Genomic DNA, 21,571 nt, shown 5'->3' with positions numbered 1-21,571 from the left:
AGCTTTTGAGTGTATTTGTTGACATGCCAAATCTCTTCAAACTCCTAATAAAGTATAGCCGCTGTCTTGCCTTTTTTATAACTACATCAATACGTTGGGACCAGGTTAGATCCTCTGAGATCTTGATACTGAGGAGTCTGAAGCTGCTTTTGCTCTATTCTATGTCTTCTGTCCAGCTTTGATGTTGATTTTGGCTTCTCTTGCTAGCCACAGTTGTGTCATTCTGTCATTCTGGCTTTAGAATACTTCTTCCACTTTGGGATGTATATATCCTGTGCCTTCCAAATTGCTTCCAGAAATTCCAGCCATTGCTGCTCTGCTGTCATCCCTGCCTGTGTTCTTTTCCAATCATTTCTGGCTAGCTCCTCTCTCATGCCTCTATAATTCCCTTTATTCCACTGTAATACTGATACATCTGACATTAGCTTTTCCTTCTCAAATTTCAGGGTGATTTCGATCATATTATGGTTAACTCTCCTTCAGGTTCTTTTACCTTAAGCTCTCGAATCAATTCTAGTTCATTGCACAACACCCAATCCAGAACTGCTGATCTCCTGATGGGCTGTAGTGGGACAACCACAAGATGCTCTAAAAAGCCACCTCATAGGCATTCTACATTCCTCCCCTTGGGATCCAGCATCAACCTAATCTGTAGATTGAAATTCCCCATGACTGTTGTAACATTGCCCCTTTTGGTATGCATTTTCTATCTCCCATTATAAGTTGTAGACCACAACTTTACTATATTTTGGAGGTCTGTACATACTATAACTCTTGTAGTCCTTTCAACTCTACGTCACCTCTTTCTAATGATTAGATTTCATTTTTTACCAACAGAGCCACACTACCCCTTTTGCTTAATTGCCTGTCTTTTTGATGCAATGTGTATCCTTAGACTTTAATCTCCCAGCTATATCTTCTTTTAGCTATGATTCAGTGATTCCTACAACATTATACATGCAAATCAGTAACTGTGCTGTAAGTTCATCTACCTTATTCTGTATAGAGTGCATTCATCTTCAGTCATGTATTCACTCTTTTCGATTTTGCCCACCTTTTACATTACAGCTCATCCTGTTGACTGCAATTTTTCCTGCTCATCAGCCTCTCCTGGTTTGGAGTCTCACTATATTGCCTTTGTTTATAAACCAATCACCTCATCCTCAGCACTCTGGTTCCCATCCCCCTCCCCAGCAACTTTAGCCAGCCTGGGATATTAGACACCTCGGGTTGAGGTGTAACCCATATCTCCTCCAGAAGATATCCCAATTATCCATAAATCTGAATCCCTGCCCCTGCACCAGTTTCTCAGCCATACATTCACCTTCCTTATCATCCTATTCTTACCCTCACTGGCACTTGGCACAGGCAGCAATCCTGAAATTACTACCCTCGAGGTCCTGTTTCTCAGCTTCTACCTAGCTCCCTAAAATCTCTCTTCAGGACCTCAACTTGTCTACTTATGTTATAGGTGCCAATATGTATCAAGACTTCTGACTGCTCACCCCTGCTCTTGAGAATGACCTGATCCAAGATATCCCTTACCCCGGCACCAGGGAGGCAACATACGATACGGGTGTCTCTATTACGCCCACAGAATCTGGTCTCTGTTCCTCTGACTATGGAATCTCCTATCAACAACATAGACCTCTTTGTTAGGCTGTTTTTGAGGTTAGGACATCAAGTCGATATTGACTTCTGTGACTAAACTTCAGATCTGAATATGCATTGAAGATTAAATCTAAAATGCAGCTTTGAACAATGAGCAGACAATGGTGATTTAAATTTTGTTATTTGTGTCTATGTTGGTGTGTGTCATATGGGTATAAAGGGGGGAGGTGTGAAAGGGGTGTGTAGTTCAAAGGAAGAATTGCAAATATGGATTTGTTTGAATTGTTCTGAATTCACCTTTGATCTTTAGCACATAAAATGTGTCGGGCTGGGCCAAGAAGACCATTCCACCAAAAGGGTCTCAATATGATGCCTGCTGTATGTTGTTTTGTCGAATGAAGCGACTGCTTCATATCTACCAGTACTTTTCTCTGGTGACTTCATTCACACAACAGCATTTGGTGTCAGGAGTGGGATATCTTCTTGTGTCCCATCATGTGACCAGCGACCTAAGTGGATGAATGCCTTTAAAATTAACATTCACACTTGGACTTGTTCTGGTCGGTGGTACACGGGAATGCGAGGTACCACAAACACAGAGACCTGAACTGGTGGATATAAAAATAGCGTGTGTGCATGCAAGAGTGTTTATATAAGAGACAATACTTGATGTCTTAAGATGGTGAAATGGAGCCACCAGTTGATTACTGAAGGTTCTGGGGGGCTGCATTTTAGCATGAAGTTTTACAAGTACGATGCAAGGAAATCAGCGAGCATCATGAGTTCAGGCACATGAAAATGACAGATTGTGAAGTATGAATATTTAAGTACGTACTGTTTAACTGCTACCCATCATTTATATTTTGTAAGTTGTGGGAATTAGTATGGACATAGTTCAGAGAAAGGTTTTACCCAGATATATCTGTCAGGATGGCATCTATTGAGGTCAAGCAATGTCAAGTTGAGAACCCTGATGATCCGAGCCATCCCTTGACCCTGATTATGACCATTTATAAGCCCTTTACCCCTTGGGAAGAAACAGACCATTTTGTCAGGCTTGCCCATAATTAAAGTCACATATGGGAATTCAGAATTCTGGTGCAAGCTCGAAGACATGGTTGAAAATCACCAGATGCACCCTAAAGATATACATGTGTTGGTAAAAGTAAAGTGCCTAAGCAAAATGTGGAACAATATGGCCCAGGGGATGTGGGATGGTGCATAGGCAACTTCTGGGAATGCCAGCAATGAAGAAAGATAATGCTCTTTTAAAGGGGAGGTGAGAATAACTGGGGAATGATAATGGCAGTGATTCAAAGAGCTGATGAGACGGCCATGGATTATGCAAAACATAAATATCGAGCATGTGAGGAGTATTCAGGGTTGGATAATCTAGGGTGGGATGGCACAGCCTTCCTGAGAATGATAAAGGAAGGCCTGAGCTCAGCCTACCAGGAAGTTTTAGATTTGGTGTGGTCGACCTACTGTGCAATCAATAGTTTCTTGGGCCAATAAAGTAGACCAAAGAAAATGCAAGAGAAATCATACAGCGGCTATAGCGGATGCAGCTGCTGTGACATCACGGGAACTAAAACACCAGGGGAGATTAAGAGAGACTGCATCAACTACTCACTTGCCTATATGGACAGTACAGAAGCCCGACGGATCATACTACAATAGACTACTGCCCTTAATAAGACCAATACACATGTTGATTCAAGGAGGGAAGCCCCCTCTGGGGGAAGTAAGTTGGGGGCCAGATGAAGAAGAGGCTTTTATAGATATCAAGGAAGCCCTGCTCTCTGCACCCACGCTAGGATTTACTAGATATGGCTCACCTATACTGCAGCAGTGAGGGAGGGTATTACAACAGAGTAGTGGTGGACTCAAGAAGACCAGTGGTATATTATTCAATGAAACAGACTCCCACTGCTGCTGGACTTCCTCGCTGCATAGCAGCTTTAGACTGTGCAGCATGGCAGTGCGAGTAAGTGAACGAGTGGTAATGATGGGGCAACTCATACTACGCACACCCCATACCATTGTAGAGCTCCTGAATACAGAATCCTGAGAGCAGAAGGGCAGCTTGGGAGGCAGTTCTCATCCCCAAAGGCAAATCAGTAACAATAGTTAGGGACACTGGAACACCATCCTAACAGAGGGGGAGGCACACGAGTGCCAAATGGAAATAGAACTGGAAGAAGATATTGGTGTGAAGGAAACAACTCTGGAAGGGGAAGCCGAGTACGTTGTTAGAGATGGGTCTCAGAGGTACTGTACATAGATGGGCTGCCGAGGACTGGATGGGCCGTGGTAAAGGAAACAGGTGAAGAATTAGCTGCAGAAACACTGCTAAGGGGCTTGCAGTGGAACTGGCAGCTACAGTTAAGGTAGATGAGTAAGTATACTTACAGACAGCTGGTATACCTTCGGGGTGGTGAATGATTATCTGTTGGCATGGGCACAACGAGGGTTTTTAACTTCAGCAGGGCAGTTATTCAGCAAGGGCACCTAATACAAGAACTGCTGGAAGCAGTGAGTCTGCCAGCAGAGGTGGAAATTAAAGTTAAAACTCACCAGAAAGGGCAAAGTAAGGAGCAGAAGGGAAATGAGTGGGCAGACACCAGTGTGGAGAAGCTATCAGAGGAACAAGAGGGCAATTGAAATTACAAGTGTGTAGGAGGAAACAACTGAAGTAAGTTTAGTAAAATTATATTAAGAGGTGGGGGCAGAAGAGAAGGAGAAAGAGAGCAAAGGAGGGACCTGGTGGAAGTTGGACCCACTGGGAGAAATGAGTCGTGGTGGCCCCACCTTGTATTAGGCAGATACTACTGAAGTTACATCAGAGGGTGAAGACAAGGAATGTGATTAAGCTACAATCAGCCAGCAGGGAAAAAGAGCTTACAGGCATATAAATTAAACTGGATTTCTGAAGACTGTTGTTCAGATTTCTGGAACAATCTCTTTGCTTGGCATTTTGTAGGTAGCCATTAGGAATGATAGGGTAGATGTAGATACACATAGAGGGTGCCGAAACAGGCTGTGTATGCTGCCCTATTTGAGTAGATATTCCTTTAGGTTGACCTTTCCAGGTACAGTTTTATTTTGTTCAGGAAGGCCAAGAGGAGGGACTGTTAGGGGGTTTTTGGGGTTCGGACATAAATTGAAGATTAAATTTAAAATGCAACTCTGAACAATAATTTAAATTTGTTATTTGTGATTATTTGGGTGTTTCTAGTATGGGTGGAAAGGAGGGAAGTGTGAAAGGGGTGTGTAGTTCAAAGGAAGCTTTGTAAGCATGGTTTATTTGAATTGTCCTGAATTTGTTTTTGACCTTTAGCATATAAAATTTTTTGTAGGGCCGGGCCAAGAAGACCATTACACCAAATGGGTCTCAATATGATGCCTATTGTATATCAGTTTGTCTATGAGGGGGGATCTCATAGAAACATTCCAGATGTTAAAAGGGCTGAACAAATTAGATATGGCTAAGTTATTTCCCATGGTAGGCGAGTCCAGCACAAGAGGGCACAACTTCAGGATTGAAGGATGTCCATTTAGAGCAGAGAGGTAGAGAAATTACTTTAGTCAGAAGGTGGTAAATCTGTGGAACTTGTTGCCACAAGTGGCTGTGGAGGCCAAGTCATTGGTGCATTTAAGGCAGAGATAGATAGGTTCTTGATTAACCAGGGCATCAAAGGGTATGGGGAGAAGCCAGGGGAGTGGGGATGACTGGAAGAATTGGATCAGCTGATGATTGAATGGTGGAGCAGACTTGATGGGCCGAATGGCCTACTTCCACTCCTATATCTTATGGTCTAAATAAAGAGACTGTTTCATATCTACCAGTACTTTGCTGTAGTGACTTCATTCACAAAATAACACTCCTCACCTCTCTATTCTTCTGAGCCACAGCACCAGTCTCAGTGCCAAAGACCCAGTCACCGTGGTTTCCCCCGGTAGGTCGTCTCTCTCAACATATTTAAAGCTAGATATTTATTATTAAGGTGAATGGCTGTGCAGTTCCCTTCCTTCTCCTGACAGTCACTCAATTATCTTTAGTCTGCAAGTTCAGTTTATTGTCATTCAGCTGTACACATGCAAACTGCCAAATGAAACAACATTTCTCTGGACCAGGGTATACAACACAGTACATATAACTCACACACACAATGCATAAAGTAACAATATCATCAATAAATTAACAAATAATAAGAAGCATTTACAACATAAATTACAAAGTAAATAGTACAATGTTACTGTCGCTTCATATGTGATGAGACCTGGGTGATGGCCGAGAGTTCAGTAGTCTTATGGCCTGGGGACAGAAGCCATTTCCCATCCCAACAGTTCTTGTTCTATGCTATAATACCTCCTACCTGATGGTAGGGGGTCAAAGAGGTTGTTGGATAGATGGGTGGGATCATTGACAATGCTAATGGTCCTGCATACATAGGTGTCTGGTGAAATATTTCTGATGGTTGGAAGAGGGACCCTGATGATCTTCTCAGAAGTATCCATGATCATTTGTAAGGACCTGCAGTTAGATTCCTTGCAATTCCCATGCAAGATGGCGATGTGGCCAGTCATGACTCTCTGGATGGTGCTCCTGTAAAAGTTGATTAGAATGGGTGGGGGGGGGGGGGAGGTGTGTAGCCTCACTGACCTGTGTCTCTTCAGGAAGTGGAGGTGCTGCTGTACTATCTTGACCAAAGAGGTGGTGTTGAGGGAGCAGGTGAGATTCTGGGTGCACTCCCAGAAACTTAGTACTCCTAGCTCTCTAGATATTGTTCCATAACTAAGAGGCAATGCTGCATGTCACTGTCATATATGATCATTTGTTAACCTTCCATCATGTTCCAGTATTTCTTTTCCACTTTCCATATAAAACAAAGCCATACTTTATTCTTTTATTCTTCAAAGTTGCTCAAATTTAAATATATTCCTTCCACCATTATTTGTTATGACTTTTCCTAGAAGCCAACGTATGTGGAAAAGAAATCTTCATTGTGTGGGGTGGTGTTTATGATTCCAAATACATTGCATAATTGTCAATTGACATAACTAATTTGTCCACAGTCGTTTTACAGTTATCTATATGGATCCACTGGAAATATCTTGCAGGGTACTTCTACACATGGAATAGTGCATTAGAGGGCTATATTTCACTATCCAGACATAGCATACTTCTACTGGCTATGTGCTCTGCATGGAGCTTTTCCATAAACTTGCTTTTCTTTTCTTTCAGTATTGGTACCTTGTGCTGTCATTTGTGAATGCAGAGTTCATTCCATCTGCAATGCAATTGTTTAATTCAGACCTGTGACTGAATTAGCCCTCTATTCAAATGGTATTCATTCATTTGCCCTGAAGTCAGGGCTTTTCGTGAAGCTCCATGCATTTCCATACGGTGGTCTCAACAAAGCATTTTCTGCAGTATTTGGTTTAGATTCTCTGTACTCAGTCATATCTGTACTGAAATAATAGACTGGCTGACCACTGCAATCTGGAAGTAACATTCACAGGAAATACAGAACTTAACCCAAAAAGGCCAACAGGTTCAGAAACCAGTTTGAATGAAAGAGTGGTAAGGTACTATCATCCCAAGTATAATCTCCTCTGGTATCTAAATGTATGTACATATTTTCATACAACACACACAAAATGCTTGTGGAACACAGCAGGCCAGGCAGCATGTATAGGAGAAGCACTGTCGATGTTTCGGGCCGAGACCCTTCGTCAGGACACATATTTTCACTTATGGTTTGTCTGCTTGAGTCAAATACAATAGCAACTGTTCACAACATGATTAATCACTGTATCTATTTCATCGTAGGATGCATTGTAGGTACATTTAAGCACATGGTTGGTTGCAGTTAAAGGAAAGGTTGAGGCCAAAACTTGAAACTCAAAAATGTTGCTGAGCAACAACTTAGTCATGAATTTCTCTTGCAAAGATCATACATCTTTCAATAATCCTTTTCATACCACCATGTTTATCTTTCTTACTGGTTGAAAGAGTACTGTCGACACTGTGTAAGGTCAGATAGGAAAGTAATGTCTGAACATCCCTAAAGATGATAGGAGCTCATTAACTACAACCTGTTTTCATCTATTTGCAGAAAAATAAATTTCTTCTGAATGAAGCTGCATTTATTTATTTTTTCATCTTAACATTATTTTATCTTACAAATATTCTCAGCATTTTCCAAACATGATCTACTCCTTGGTTGCACAATGCTGGACTGCTGCAGCATCTGGGTGATTATTTTACTCTAAACAGCAGTTTATTATATAAGCATAAAGTCTAGTGGGTATTAACTGTGAAACAGACCTATTTTTCTCCAGCTCAACCTACAAGTTAACCTTCAGAGAATCATGCACAAGGACTCCCAAGTCCATTTGCACATCTGATTTTTGATCTTTCCTCCCATTTAGAAAATAGTCTACGCTTTAATTCTTTCTACCAAGGTGCATGACCTAATTCCTAATACTATATTCCATCTGACACTTCATTGTCCATTCTCCCGAAGTCCTTCTGCAGAATTAAATTTTCCCAAGTCCTTCTGCAGAACCCTTGCTTCCTCAACACTCTCTCCACCTATCTTCATACCATCCATCTACTTGGCCACAAAGCTATATATTCCATCATAGAAATCATTGACATATAACATAAAAAGAAATGGACCCAACACAAGTACCTGTGGAATACCATTGGTCACCTGCAGCCAACCAGAAGAGGCCCACTTTTTCCCACATTTTGGCTGCCACTCAGCCAATCTTCTATCCATGCTAGTATCTTTCATGTTTTACCATAGGCTTTCATCTTGTGCAGCAGCTTGTCAAAGACCTTTTGAAAGTCCAAGGGCACAACTTCAAATGATTCTCCTTTGTCTATCCCGCTTATTATTTCTTCAAAAAATTCCAACAGATTTGTTAGGCATGATTTTCCCTTGAGGAAACCTCATCCTAAATAATTGACACCAACATTTTCCCGACACAGATCAGACTAACTGATCTATAATTTCCTTTCTTTGCCCCTCTTTCTTCTTGAAGAGTGGAGTGACACTTGCAATTTCCTAGCCCTCTGGAACCACGCCAGGATCTGGTGATTCTTGAAAGATCATTCCTTATGCCTCCACAATCTCTTCAGCTCTGTTTAGTTGCCTTCTATTGGTATTTAAATTTTCCCAATGCTCTCACTTTCCACTAATTTTTATTCTATTATATGCCCTCTCTTTTGCTTTTGTATTGGCTTTGATTCCCCTTGTCAGCCATGATTACATCACCTTGCCTTTAAAATACTTCTTTGGAATGCATTCATCTTGCACCTTCCAGAGTGCTCCCAGAAACTCCAGCCATTGCTGCTCTGTTGTCATCCCTGCTAGTGTCCCCTACTAATCAACTATGGTGAGTCCTTCTCTCATACCTCTCAAATTCTCTTTACTCCACTGTAATACTGATACATCTGATTTTAGCTCCTCCCTCTCAAACTGCCCTTTTGCCATGCATTTTCAATCTCTCGTTGTAATTTGTAGTCCACATCCTGGCTATTGTTTGGAGGACTGTATATAACTCCCATCAGTGTCCTTTTACCTTTGCAGTTCCTTAACTCTCCCCACAATGATTCTACATTTTCTGATCCTATGCTACATCATTCTAACGATTTGTGTTTTTTTTTAACCAACGGAGCCATGCCACCCATTCTGCCTGCCTGCCGGTCCCTTTGATACAATGTGTATCTTTGGATGTTAAGCTCCCAAATTAAATCTTTCAGCCATAACTCAGTGATGCCCATAAAAATAATGCCTGCCAATCTCTAAATGCACTACAAGATCCTTTATCTTATTCTGTATACTGTGTGCATTCAAATATAGCACCTTCAGTCCTGTAATTGATATCCTTTTCGATTTTGTTTCCCGTTGCACTGCAACTCATTCCACAGACTGCAATTTCACGCTACCATCTGCCTGTCCTCTCTGACAGCCGCACTACACACTGCCTCTGCTTGTATACCACCTGCCCCATCCTCAGCCCTATCACTCAGCTTCCCATCCCCATGCCAAATTAGTTCAAACTCTCCCCAACAGCTCTAGCAAACCTAGCAAATATTGGTCCTGTCACAGCCACAGACTCTACTGCAGAATTTAGGCCCCCTGGTAAGTGGGATGCTGAATCACACTCCTGAGTATGCACTTTCCGCAAATTATGTTTCCTTTGGTTGTATTTAACTCCCATTATCTTGTTTCAGTCTTGTCAAGTCTTGAACAAAGCACAGTGATGTCAATACTCCCTGCTTACCTTTGTCCTTGTTCCAGGAAGGGAAACTACCGTTTAAATTGATGCTGTAAAGGAGCGGTGTTTACTCAGTATTAAATGACTGCTTCTGAGCCACAGTTTTGGCGTTAGCTTTCAGTTTGAGACAGTTAATTAATAGCCCTGTTGGCCTAGCGTTTATTGGTTTTCCTTTTGTTCTGCACAGTTCCTATTTAAATTCAGCAAACTGTTCATCTGCTTCAGCGTCTCTCCTTCTGCATTTCTGCCAAAACTGCACATTGGTATCAGCAAGACTTGACCGCATAAATGGACCCAGCGGAGAGAGAACAGCTGATATCAGCCCTGAATTTTATTGGGCAGGTAAGAAAGAAGCTAAAGTCAGCAGAGGCTGGGTTGGCAGAAGTGGTTTGTACAGTGTGACAATTACTGTTCTCACAGAGCGGCAAGCCCCATCCAAACTGAAATTATTGGTCAAATAGAGGAGAAGTTGAAGTCAGTGGAGTCTGGGCTGGCAGAAATGGCTCGTGCAGTACCACACTTACTTTCAGAGTGGCAAGTTTCGTCCGAATAGGAAGAAGAGGTGTCAGCACTCGCAGTGACACTTTAACAACTCTCTACAGACAGCCAGAATCAGATGGCAGACATTGCTGCTCTCACTGCCACAACTTAGCAGCAGCAGCCTTCAGCCAGGACAGTCCCACTCCCAGCATCTCCCACATCTTCCTCTGTAACAGTCTCATCAGCCTCAGCCACTGATGCCCCGATTCCTGTAGCAGTTTCCAGATCAGAACTGAGTATCCCTCTACTAGACAGACACTCCGGTGACCCCATGGCTGCAGGAACCTTACTAACCAGTGTGAGCTGACGTTCCAAACCCAGCCAGGTTGGTTCACTGATGATGCGTGCAAACTGAATCTGTGAGACTCAGCCTGCTCAATTCTCTATGAGAACAAGGTTCCCCTGCAGCCTAGCCCTTCCAATATTTGTAGCTGAGTTTGATCTTCCAGTATAAGAGGCTCCCCAGCAACTCTTGGACCTATGCCAAGGGAAAGGGACAGTGAAAGACTGCACAGTAAAGTTCCATATGCTTGCCGTTGAGACGGGGCGGAACAATGGATCACTTTTCAATGCTTTTCAGCATGGGCTGGGTGCAAGGGTTCGGGATGAGATTGCAGTGCGTGATGAGCAGGATAGCCTGATTGACCTGATAAATCCGGCTGTTCAAATTCACAACCGGGCAAATGAGGGCACAGAGAAAGATTGTCCCGAGCTTCCTACTCTTCAGATCACCATCAATCTTCACCCTCTCACTGATCATCCAACACACAATCCATGGAGGAACACGTGTACCTATATCAGTAGGAATGAGATTGGCGCAGGAGAACAGGTTCCTGCCTCTACTACAGCAATACAGGACACTTCCGGGCATCCTGTCCCAAGCGCCCAGTAAAAGAGGATACTCCTCAGCAGGAAGGGGTATTCTGACAGGTCCATTCTCCTTGCAGGCTTCTTCCCCTAATCCTGTAATGGTCCCAAATTCCTTGTTGTGTGTGGTTTCAGACCCATGGGCTTCAGGCATTTATTGACTCCGGGGCAGCCGGGAACCTCCAGGATATCTCTCTGGCTCAAAGATGGAGAGTTCTAGCTCAGCCATTGAGAGAGAATATCGATTGTGCCTCTGGGCACCGGCAAGATCCACCTTTCCACAGAACCCTTCCAAATTGTGCTGGAAGACAACCGTAGGGTACAACTCTCATTCTAGCTTCTTGACTTGCCTGAAATGCCACTCTTGCTTGGCCTTCCCAGTCATGATGTGGGCTGGAAATGGCTGAACCCAAGTGTGGAGAAAGGCAGACTCCCCTGTGGAGATGGCAAGTAGGGATGACTTAGCCAAATGACACTGCAAAACATAACATTCTCAGAGCTAGCATCCTGTGATTAGCACTAATTGAGCGTCCGCTTTTGTAATCACAGGATGCGGTATACATATTATTAAAGGGATCGGCCACAGGGGTATGCTCACCAGCTGTCTATTGCCTTTCCCACTCTTGATGGTCACCCAGGTACTTTCCGTCTGCAACTTACTGTTCTTGTGGTCAAGCTTGATGTTCACAGAACCCAAATTCAAGGTTGGATCTCCTGTTATTGCCCTTGCCATTGGTCTGTATGCAGCATTTGCATTAATATTTTCTGCCAGCTGAGGTTTCTTTGTATTTTAGGAGGCCTTCTCTCTAGATGCAGTTGTCTTGCATGTTGGTTTAAATGTTAAGTTGAGCATGCCCATTGCCTCGGACAGGATGTGATCATTAGCTAGCTTACACTCAGAAATTATATTGCAGTGTGTGATCCAAGTTATAGCTCTGTGAAAGATATTTCAGATCTATGTCATTTGCTAATGATCCATCCTGACTTCATTTTCCAAACGTATTACTCCACAGTCTCTGATGGCATGAGTTTAAATTGTTTTGCAGCATTTCTATTGCTTCAGTAAATGGGGACAATTATCATGAATAGTATCTGATCTATTCCTAATAGCTTAACCTCCTTGCATTCACATGTGACTTAACAATTAACCTCACGTAAGAATATGAGAAATAGAAGCAGACCAGACCAATTAACATTTAATAGATATCTGGGTTTTTTTCATCCAATAATATCATGGCTGATCTTTTACTCAGAGCTACTTTCCTGCACTCCTCCCTCACCCTTTAGTTCTCCTAATATGTAAAATACAATTTATCTTCCTTAATTATGAGTCTACACAGCCCACTTTGGTACTTGTGTAGAAAATTCTCAAGACTCACTTCCCACTGAATGATGTAATTTCTCCCGAATGACCAGCTTCTTATTTTGGAGGGTGAGCACTGGTTCCAACATGTCAGCCAGGGGAAAAACCAGCTCTGCATCAACCCTCATGAGCCTATCAAGGCTTAGTATGTTAGAGATTCAGATTTACGTATCACATCCATATCGAAACACATCTTTTGCATAACAGCCAACAGACTTAAGCATGTGCTGGGGGCAGCCCACAAATGCCACCACACATTTTGGGGCCAACATAGCAATGCCTCCAATGTTCAGCAGAACAACAACAAGAACAACACCAAAAGAACAGCAAAACAAGTCCCTTTCCCACCCTTTCAGACACACAGGCAAGCCTCCAACCCCAGGAGAAACCATCACAGGACGTCTTGTCCTTGGTCTCGGACTGTTAGCCTTGCAGACATTGAGCCCCTGAACTCCAGCCAAACCGATCTAGGGGCTTCGACTTCTCTTCAGATGAGAAACTAATCATCCCGGGCATTAGTCTAGTGAACCTTCACTACACGTTCTCAATCACAAGCATAATCTTTTTGTTTGGTAGGGAGATAAAACCAATAAAAAATATTCCAGATACAGTTTCACCAGAGGTCTATATAAGCTGGCATAAATGTCTATGTTCTTCTACCAAATCCTTTGGCAACAAACATATTGATTGTAATCCTAGTTGCCAAAGGTTCCTGTCCCCAGGATAAGCAACACCTTTCAGCCTTATTAGAAACTTCACTTTTTAAAAATTTTTCAACTGAATTTTATTCTTACCATCTATTTTGATGATGTTATTCAAACAACTTTTTTTTTCAATTTCTTCAATAAACAAATGGAAGGGTTCTTGATCATTGCCTTAAACACTAAGGTAACACTAATATCACTGACATCATTGGACTCTCTTACACTTTAATACATATTAGGCTTACCATTAATGTCCCAACAATCACTATTCCCACTTTTTCTCCCTCATTTTCATGGCTGTACTGCAGGCTGGCCATGATTAATGCAGAGCTTCTCACTCAGACTCCATTAGCACAATTACTGAGTCAGTTGAGACTCTCAAAAACATTGTCATTGTTACAGGCTGTAATTCTAAGGTGCCTTGATGCTATAAGGGTATGTATGCTACATGGACTCTAAGTTTTCATGCTAAAGGTACAGCCCATTTCAGAATTTATGTATGAGTATTATGTGGTGTAGTCTCCTGTATTTCTCATTCACACTATTGTAACAGAGACAAGTTAATTAATGACACAATGCTAAAAGGGCTGATAACCTTAAATCATTGAATATCCCTAATTACCAATATTACAAGGGCTTGTGTTGGCACGTGGCCTAGTGGGCAAGGCATCAGACTAGCAACCTGAAGGTCACTGGTTCGAGCCTCAGCTGAGGCAGCGTGTTTGTGTCCTTGAGCAAGGCACTTAACAACACATTGCTCTGCGACGTCACCGGTGCCAAGCTGCATGGGTCCTAGTGCCCTTCCCTTGGACAACATCGGTGGCATGGAGAGGGGAAGGCCTGCAGCTTGGGCAACTGCCGGTCTCCCATACAACCCTGCCCAGGCCTGCGCCCTGGAAACTCCAGGCACAGATCCATGGTCTCTCCAGACCGACGGATGCCACCACCACCACAAAGGCTTCACAAACTCCTCCTCACTGACGATAAACATAGACACACCTCAGGGAAATGTATTTATTCCACAGCTCTAGGCTATCCATACTCATGACTGTATAGCAAAGCACAGCTTAAACACCATCTATAAATTTGCTGATAATGCCAATGAGGAGATATATGGGAGCGAGATAGATCGGCTAGTTTAGTGGTGCTGCAACAACAACCTTGCACTCAATATCAACAATACTAAAGAAATTAATGTGGAGATCAAGAACTAGAAATCTGGAGAACACACTACAGTCCCAATGAGGGGTCAGTGGTGGAAAAGACCAGAAGACCATAACACATAGGAGCAGAATTAGGCCATTTAGCTCGAGACCGCTCCGCCATTTTATGGCTGATCTTCTTTCCTCCTTCTCCCTGTAACCTTTGATGCCATGTCCAATCAAGCTCCACCTTAAATACACCAACGACCTGACCTCCACAGCTGCCTGTGGTAACAAATTCCCAAAATTCACCACGCTCTGACTGAAGAAATTTCTCTGATTGAAATGGACACCCCACTATCCTGAGGCATCCTTTCCATACCTACTCTGTCTAGGCCTTCCAACATTCAAAAGGTTTCAAAGAGATTCTCCCTCATCCTTCTAAATTCCAGTGAGTACATGCCCAGAGCCATCAAACGTTCCTCATATGATAGCCTTTTCATTCACGGAATCTTCCTTGTGAACCTCCTCTGAACCCTCTCTAGTGCCAGCAAATATTTTCTTAGATGAGGAGCTCAAAACTGTTCATAATACTCAAGGTGAGGCCTCACACGTGCCTTAGAAAGCTTCAGCATCACATCCCTGCTGTTATATTCTAGACCACTTGAAATGAATGCTATCATTGCATTTGCCTTCCTCACCACTGACTCAACCTGCAAATTAATCTTTAGTGAGTTCTTCACAAGGACTCCCAAGTCTCCTTGCATCTCAGCTTTTTGGATTTAGAAAATAGTCTACATAAGTATTTCTTCTACCAAAGTGCATGACCGTGCATTTTCCAACATTGTATTTTATTTGCTACTTTTTGCCATTCTCCTAATCTGTCTATGTCTTTCTACAGCCTTCCTGTTTCCTCCACATTACTTGCCCTGGTTCACCAATCTTTGTAACATCTGCAAACTTGGCAACAAAGCCATCTATTCAATCATCCAAATCATTGACAAACAGCATAAAGAGAAGTCGTCCCTGTGAAACACCACTAGTCAGGCAGCCAACCAGAAAAGGATCCTTTTCTTCCAACTCGCTACCTTCTATCAATCAGCCAATGTTCTAACCATGTTAGTAAATTTCCTGTAGTACCATGGGCTCATAATTTGATAAGCATCCTCATGCGTGACACGTTGTCAAAGGCCTTCTGAAAATCCAAATATACAACATCTACTACATCCCCTTTATCTATCCTACTTGTAATCTCCTTAAAGAATTCCCACAGGATTCTCAGACAAGATTTTCCTTTAAGAAAACCATGCTGACTTTGTCCTGGGTCACCAAGTAACCTTATCCTTACCAATTGACTCCAACATCCTCCCAACCACTGAGGTCAGGCTAACTGGTCCAAAATTTCCTTTCTCCTGCCTCCCTCCTGAACTCCCATTCCCATCCCCCTGCAAAACTAGTTTAAACCCTCCCCTCTTACAAACCTACTGGCAAGAATATTTGTCCTCCTCAGGTTCAAGTGCAAGTGGACACTTTTATATAGGTCATAACTCCTCCAGCAGAGATCCCAATGATCCAAGAACCTGAAGCCATGCCCCCTGCACCAGCATCTGCTTCTGGGTGTCAAGATCTCAGGTGATCTATCCCAGGTCCAATACATTAATACAATCATGAAGAAGGCCCACCAGTGGCTCTGCTTCATTCGGAATTTGGGGCGACTGGTATGTCAGCAAGTGCTCTTGCCATGGTCAGTAGAGAGCATTCTGAGTTGTGCATCACAGGCTGGTATGCAGGAACTAATGTGAAGGAACAAAAGATGCTGTAGAGGGTTGCAGACTCAGCCAGCTCCATCATGGGCACAGACCTCCCACCATTGACGATATCTTCAATAGGCAGTGCCTCAGGATGGCAACATCCATCAATAAGAACCATTGCCATATGGGACACGCCATCTTTTCATTACTACCAACAGGGAAGAGATACAGAAGACCCAGGCTCAGTGTTAAGAACAGCTTCTTCTCCTCCATTATCAATTATCTGAATGGTCCATGAAACCTATCTTGCTATTCATCTTTTGCATTATTTACTTAAACCTGATTCAGATTCACTGCCTCTTCATAGAATTCACCTTATTTGTTTTTCACCATGGACTGGAATTGAGTGTTCTTTGTATCAAGCAGACAAACTACCAAGTCATTTTCATGTCCTGGAAGGAAGTCATTTGAGTAGACTGACTGATTTATGATTTCATCCCAGCTTCAGAAACATTAAAACTCTTAAGTAAACATGCTTTGACAATGAGACTAATACGACATGATGATTATGTTACCCATCAATGTGCACATTTAATTAAAAGATTAATCTGCTCAAAGATTAACTATTTCTTAAAAGGCAAGTGCATTTATAAAATCTGTTAATCTTTAATCAAGGGCTATAAGGTTAGTCCGGGAAAGCTGGGACTGCTCAGCAATGATCAAATTGACAGCATGAGGAGCAGAAAGGCTTATTCATGCTTCTATTTCTTATGTTCTTAATTAAACCTGTTAATTCTTCTTGTTAATATGTGAATAAAATCAGCTTTATTTGGCAATCTACAGAGATTACTGCTTGCTGTCGTGATGCTGATCAGAGCTTGAAGCTCAAATTTATTATTGTTGTTCCTTCTGTGCTTAAGCAATATCGATCTATTGTTGACTCATCTTCAGGAGAAAAGATACACAAAGATGTTATAGCTACTCCTCCCGTTTCAGCATTTCATTTAAATTATAACCTTCAAATAAAATATATTCCTGAAAACTGGTCAGATCTGAACTTACTGCATGCACAAAATGTATACAAAAGTCTTTTACGTGAGGGTGTGCCATTTCTAGTGGGAACTTTGACAACTGAAATATTGGACTGAGAATTCCAACTGTGATTCACCTTGGCATGAAATTATTTTGCTGGTGTCACTCAGATATGTGATGATGTTAAAAACACTGTCAATGCTTATTTCTACATTAATGACTGGATCTGGTACAAATATATGCAACACTCTGCCTACATTTTCACACTCTGTCAAAAAAAAACTGCAGACCTTGCACCAAATTGCAAACCATTTATGAATTAAAGTGTTCCAGCTGGGACATTAACCTTTTGTTTTCATATGATACCTGTTTGATTACTTGTCCAGAAGGTCAGTTTTGTGTAGTTCCCAGCAGACGTTCATTGCAGAGGTCACTGTTCTGAACCCTTACTTGTATTATGACTACATGCTTTGCAGTGGCTTGAAGCTACTTAGCATATAGAAGTCGTCCTGGGTGTAATCACAGGTGAGGTGATATCATCTGACACAGCAAAGAGGTGTTCCTGTTTCCTCAGTGTGTTCCCTTCACTTTGTGGAAGCCTGGTAGACAGTTCAATGGCTACCATGGAGAGTGTACCTTAGGGCTTGACTTACTTCCCATAATTCCTAGCAACAATAATGTGGCAGCTGTGATAATGCAGACAGCTGCCATTAGGAATTGTTTTCCACAACAAAATTGGGAATAAGCATCATAATGATTTTTCAAAGGCAAATTTCATTTATTTTATTATTTTTGAGCACTGGGAAATGCAGACCACCCAGTATGCATGCCATTTATGGTGAAATTCAAATTCAAACCAGCATTGATCATGTTGTAAATATAAAGTCCTAAACAGTATTACTTCAACATTTCTTTGCATTGATTCTCACACACATGGAGCACTACACAAAAATTCTTTAAGTAAAAAATAATGTAATCTTACCGAGGGGTTGTCCCGCAACTATTCTGGAATTTTCCCCCGCCACCGCAGCGCGTGCATTCCTTTCACTCAAGTACTGTACAAACGCATATCCTTTGTGCACAGAGCAGCCAACTATTTTTCCGTATTTTGCAAAAATAGCTTCTATATCAGCTTTTTTCACAATGGCTGTGTTGAGGTTGCCAATGAAGACTCTGGAATTGATGGATCTGGGATCATTCTTATTGGTAACATTGCTGGTCTGTGATTTGCCAGTCATGGTAGATTATCTTCGCCTGAGAGAAGAAAACATAATTGAACATCTGAAAATAATAGCAGTCACTCAGCAGCAGCAAAGGTGAATAAAGTCTCAAGGAGACAAAGACCCACTGGAGGAAATGCTTCAGGAGCCTGTTAATTCATCTGTTATCATCCAAACAAGTCGAATGTAATTTGCACTTTGCATATTCTATAATACTTGGATCAGCCAATATTTAAATGAAAGATCATTTGTGTGAGACATTTTTGTTAATAGACCCAGTCATGTGTCCATTAGCTCTAAAATGAGATGATTTAATACCACCCAAGATTTTCTCATAATTGTGCTGATATTTCACCCCAAAATTGCACTATTAATATGCTGAACAGTCTAACTTGAAGTTAGTCTGAAAACAAAAGTTGCAGAAAATGTGAACGCAAATATCTCTTAGATGTCTTTCCTCAACTGCCAACAGCACACCTTATAATTCCTTTAATTCTTCCTGTTTATACATTTTTGAGATGCTTGTGTTGGGGCAAAGCCAGCATTTGTACCCATCGTCAACTGTTCTTGAACAGATGTTGCTGAGAAACCATCCTGAATGGATGTTGTCTCGGCAGAGCAGATCCTCTCAGAATATTTTGGTGTAGGGAGTTCCCATATTTTGAACCAAGGATATTATTCCACTGAAGAGAGTGCAGAGGAGATTCTTCAGGATGTTACCAGATTGATAGATATTAGTTATCAGATTAGCTGGGCTTGTTATCCCTGGAGCACAGGAAGCTGAAGGCTGACCTATCAGAAATACATAAAATATGAGATCTGAGTCCTACTCTTTGACCTGTTTTCATAGCTTGAGGTTATGTCACCGCTGCTGTTAAATTTCTGGTAAGCTGTTTTTCTTGGAATATTAATGGCAGGGGAGACAATGACAGCAATGTCATTAAACATCAAGAAGAAAGGTTCCCTCTTTCAGGTTATTGCCTGGAATCTGTGTGTCAGTGTTGTTACATCTGGTTTACCAGTCAATACGCAAATATTTTCCCAGTAAAGCTGCATGTAGACCTGGGCTGCTGCACTAGGATCAATAAAGGAAAGTGAAACTAATACAGTCATGCTTCACATTCCCTTGAAACATAGAGAAAAGTAATTTGGCCCAGCAACTCTGTAGCTATCAGAGCAGTCCTTTGAATCCCATTCCCCTATTTAGTTCTCTGAAATTTCTCTCACATGCCCAACACCTCTCCCCTGATTTCTCCTGCAGCCACTTACACAGTAACCATTTGATTTACTGGGTAGCATGTCCTTCAGATATGAGAGGAAACCAGAGATCCTGGGAGAGACTACCTTCTAGCATGGAGAACATACAAACTCCACATAGAGCACTAGAGGTCAGGATTGAACCTAGCTACTGGAGCTGGAAATCAGCATCACTATCTGATGTACCACCGTGTTGTCCAATCACCAGAGAATTCACCAACTTGGAGATAGCTGTGTCTAGAAGACTGACCTTTACATTTCCTACAGGGTTAGTCCTGGGATTGAGCTGAATGGCTTCCAATAACAGTCACCTCCATTGATGCAAGATACGCTTCCAGCCAGTGCCAAATGCCTTCAGTTTTACTGACTACCTTGAAATTACACTAACAAATGTTGTAGTAATGCAAACAGGAGTCAACCAGACTTTATTTTTGATTTCTATCTTTTATTTATTTGTGTCATGCCTCCATGGAGGTGTGGAGTAGGAGTTTCTGGTCTATCCCAAGCTGAATATTAACGAATAAATTATTGGTACAGTACATGGTACTTGACAATATTTAAGAATGTGAGGGCTTAAATGCGGAATTACCCTCTTTGATATAAATGGTTAAAAAGAACAGTAAAACATTCACAGAACAGCATATGCATGGAAACTTAAAGAGCAAGAACCTTGAATTGCCAGAAGATTTCTGAACATTCCTTGAACCCATGAACATTGCCTCATTATTCCTTTTATTGAACTATTTATTTTGCAATTTATAGTAATTTTATGCTTTGCAATATGCCACTGCCACAAAACAACAAATTTCACATTATCAAAGTCAATGATAATAAATCTGATTCTGATTTTGATTATGCTACATCAAGGAACAACTGTGGATCTGTGAAGGGCACTACAGTGTGATCAGCAGGAGCATTAAACTGTTCAGAGGAATTTATAACCCAGGCTCATGTGGCAAGATAAACTGAAGCCACAAATACAGATGGCACATCTTGTAATTAAAATACTAGGAGACTGAAGCCTTAATAATTACTCAGAGGGATGAACATACATCAAAAGCAATGGACAATGAGGACGAAGAACAGCCAGCACCACTGCACTTCAAAGAAGAATCAACAGAGACAGTTCATTACATAAAGTAAGATCAGCTCAATTCAGGAATCTCTGTACACAACTACTATTAACATCTTTTGGGATCTGTGAGCTGATTGTAGTTTAGTTGATTTGTAAATAGAATAGTGATTTGTAATAGTGACAGATGTATTGATAGTATTTGTAATACATATGACAGACAATTAAAATAAAGGTAGTTTGTTGAAAACACAAGCCACGTGCTGTAGGGCGCAAAGCCAAACTCTAAAAGTGATTGGAAAAACTCCAGTTCCCGCAGCTTGGTAGCTTTTGCATTTCAAGACAAATAATGGTGGCTGGAAATGCTCTGATTTACTGAATCCACAATCCTAATGGCTGTTTGAACACTGTGCTCAGGAGATCAACGTAGAAGAGAGATGGGCATAGGATATATATTTTAAGGCAGAAGCGATCACCTAAAAGGCTTCTCAGTGGGTCAAAGACTCACAGAGACGGCAGATCAATACCACTCAGTGTGACAGTGGTTAACTTGGAGGAGAGGATTGAAGAAAAGGAGGCATTTCTTACCTAAGCACTGAAAGAATTAAACAAGACATAAAAGAGAGAAAAGATAAAGGAAAATCATTCAATATTTACATTATAGAATGACAACACTTAGTCACAAGTTCCAGGAACAGATTGTGAAGGTGATGCACC

The 21,571-nt window shown here is 41.7% G+C and overlaps 1 protein-coding gene across 5 annotated transcripts in view; it reads right to left on the bottom strand.

The window, feature by feature from the left end:
• The window catches only part of LOC140726975 (RNA-binding Raly-like protein), a 946,129-nt gene that overhangs the window by 469,268 nt on the left and 455,290 nt on the right, over positions 1 to 21,571 (bottom strand). For 4 of the 5 annotated variants that reach the window (XM_073044065.1, XM_073044075.1, XM_073044047.1 and 1 more), the window contains one exon: positions 18,288 to 18,559. The exons of the other annotated variant lie outside the window; for it this stretch is intronic. In XM_073044065.1, coding sequence (XP_072900166.1) covers positions 18,288 to 18,543 — 256 coding nt within the window. In that variant the 5' untranslated portion in view covers positions 18,544 to 18,559. The remainder of the gene's footprint in view (positions 1 to 18,287; positions 18,560 to 21,571) is intronic. 5 annotated transcript variants of the gene reach the window in all.

The sequence above is a fragment of the Hemitrygon akajei genome, chromosome 1 (genome assembly GCF_048418815.1).
Source record: "Hemitrygon akajei chromosome 1, sHemAka1.3, whole genome shotgun sequence".
Taxonomy (NCBI): domain Eukaryota; kingdom Metazoa; phylum Chordata; class Chondrichthyes; order Myliobatiformes; family Dasyatidae; genus Hemitrygon; species Hemitrygon akajei.
The sequence above is the reverse complement of the archived record's forward strand: the minus strand, read 5'-3'. Positions and strand labels throughout refer to the sequence as shown.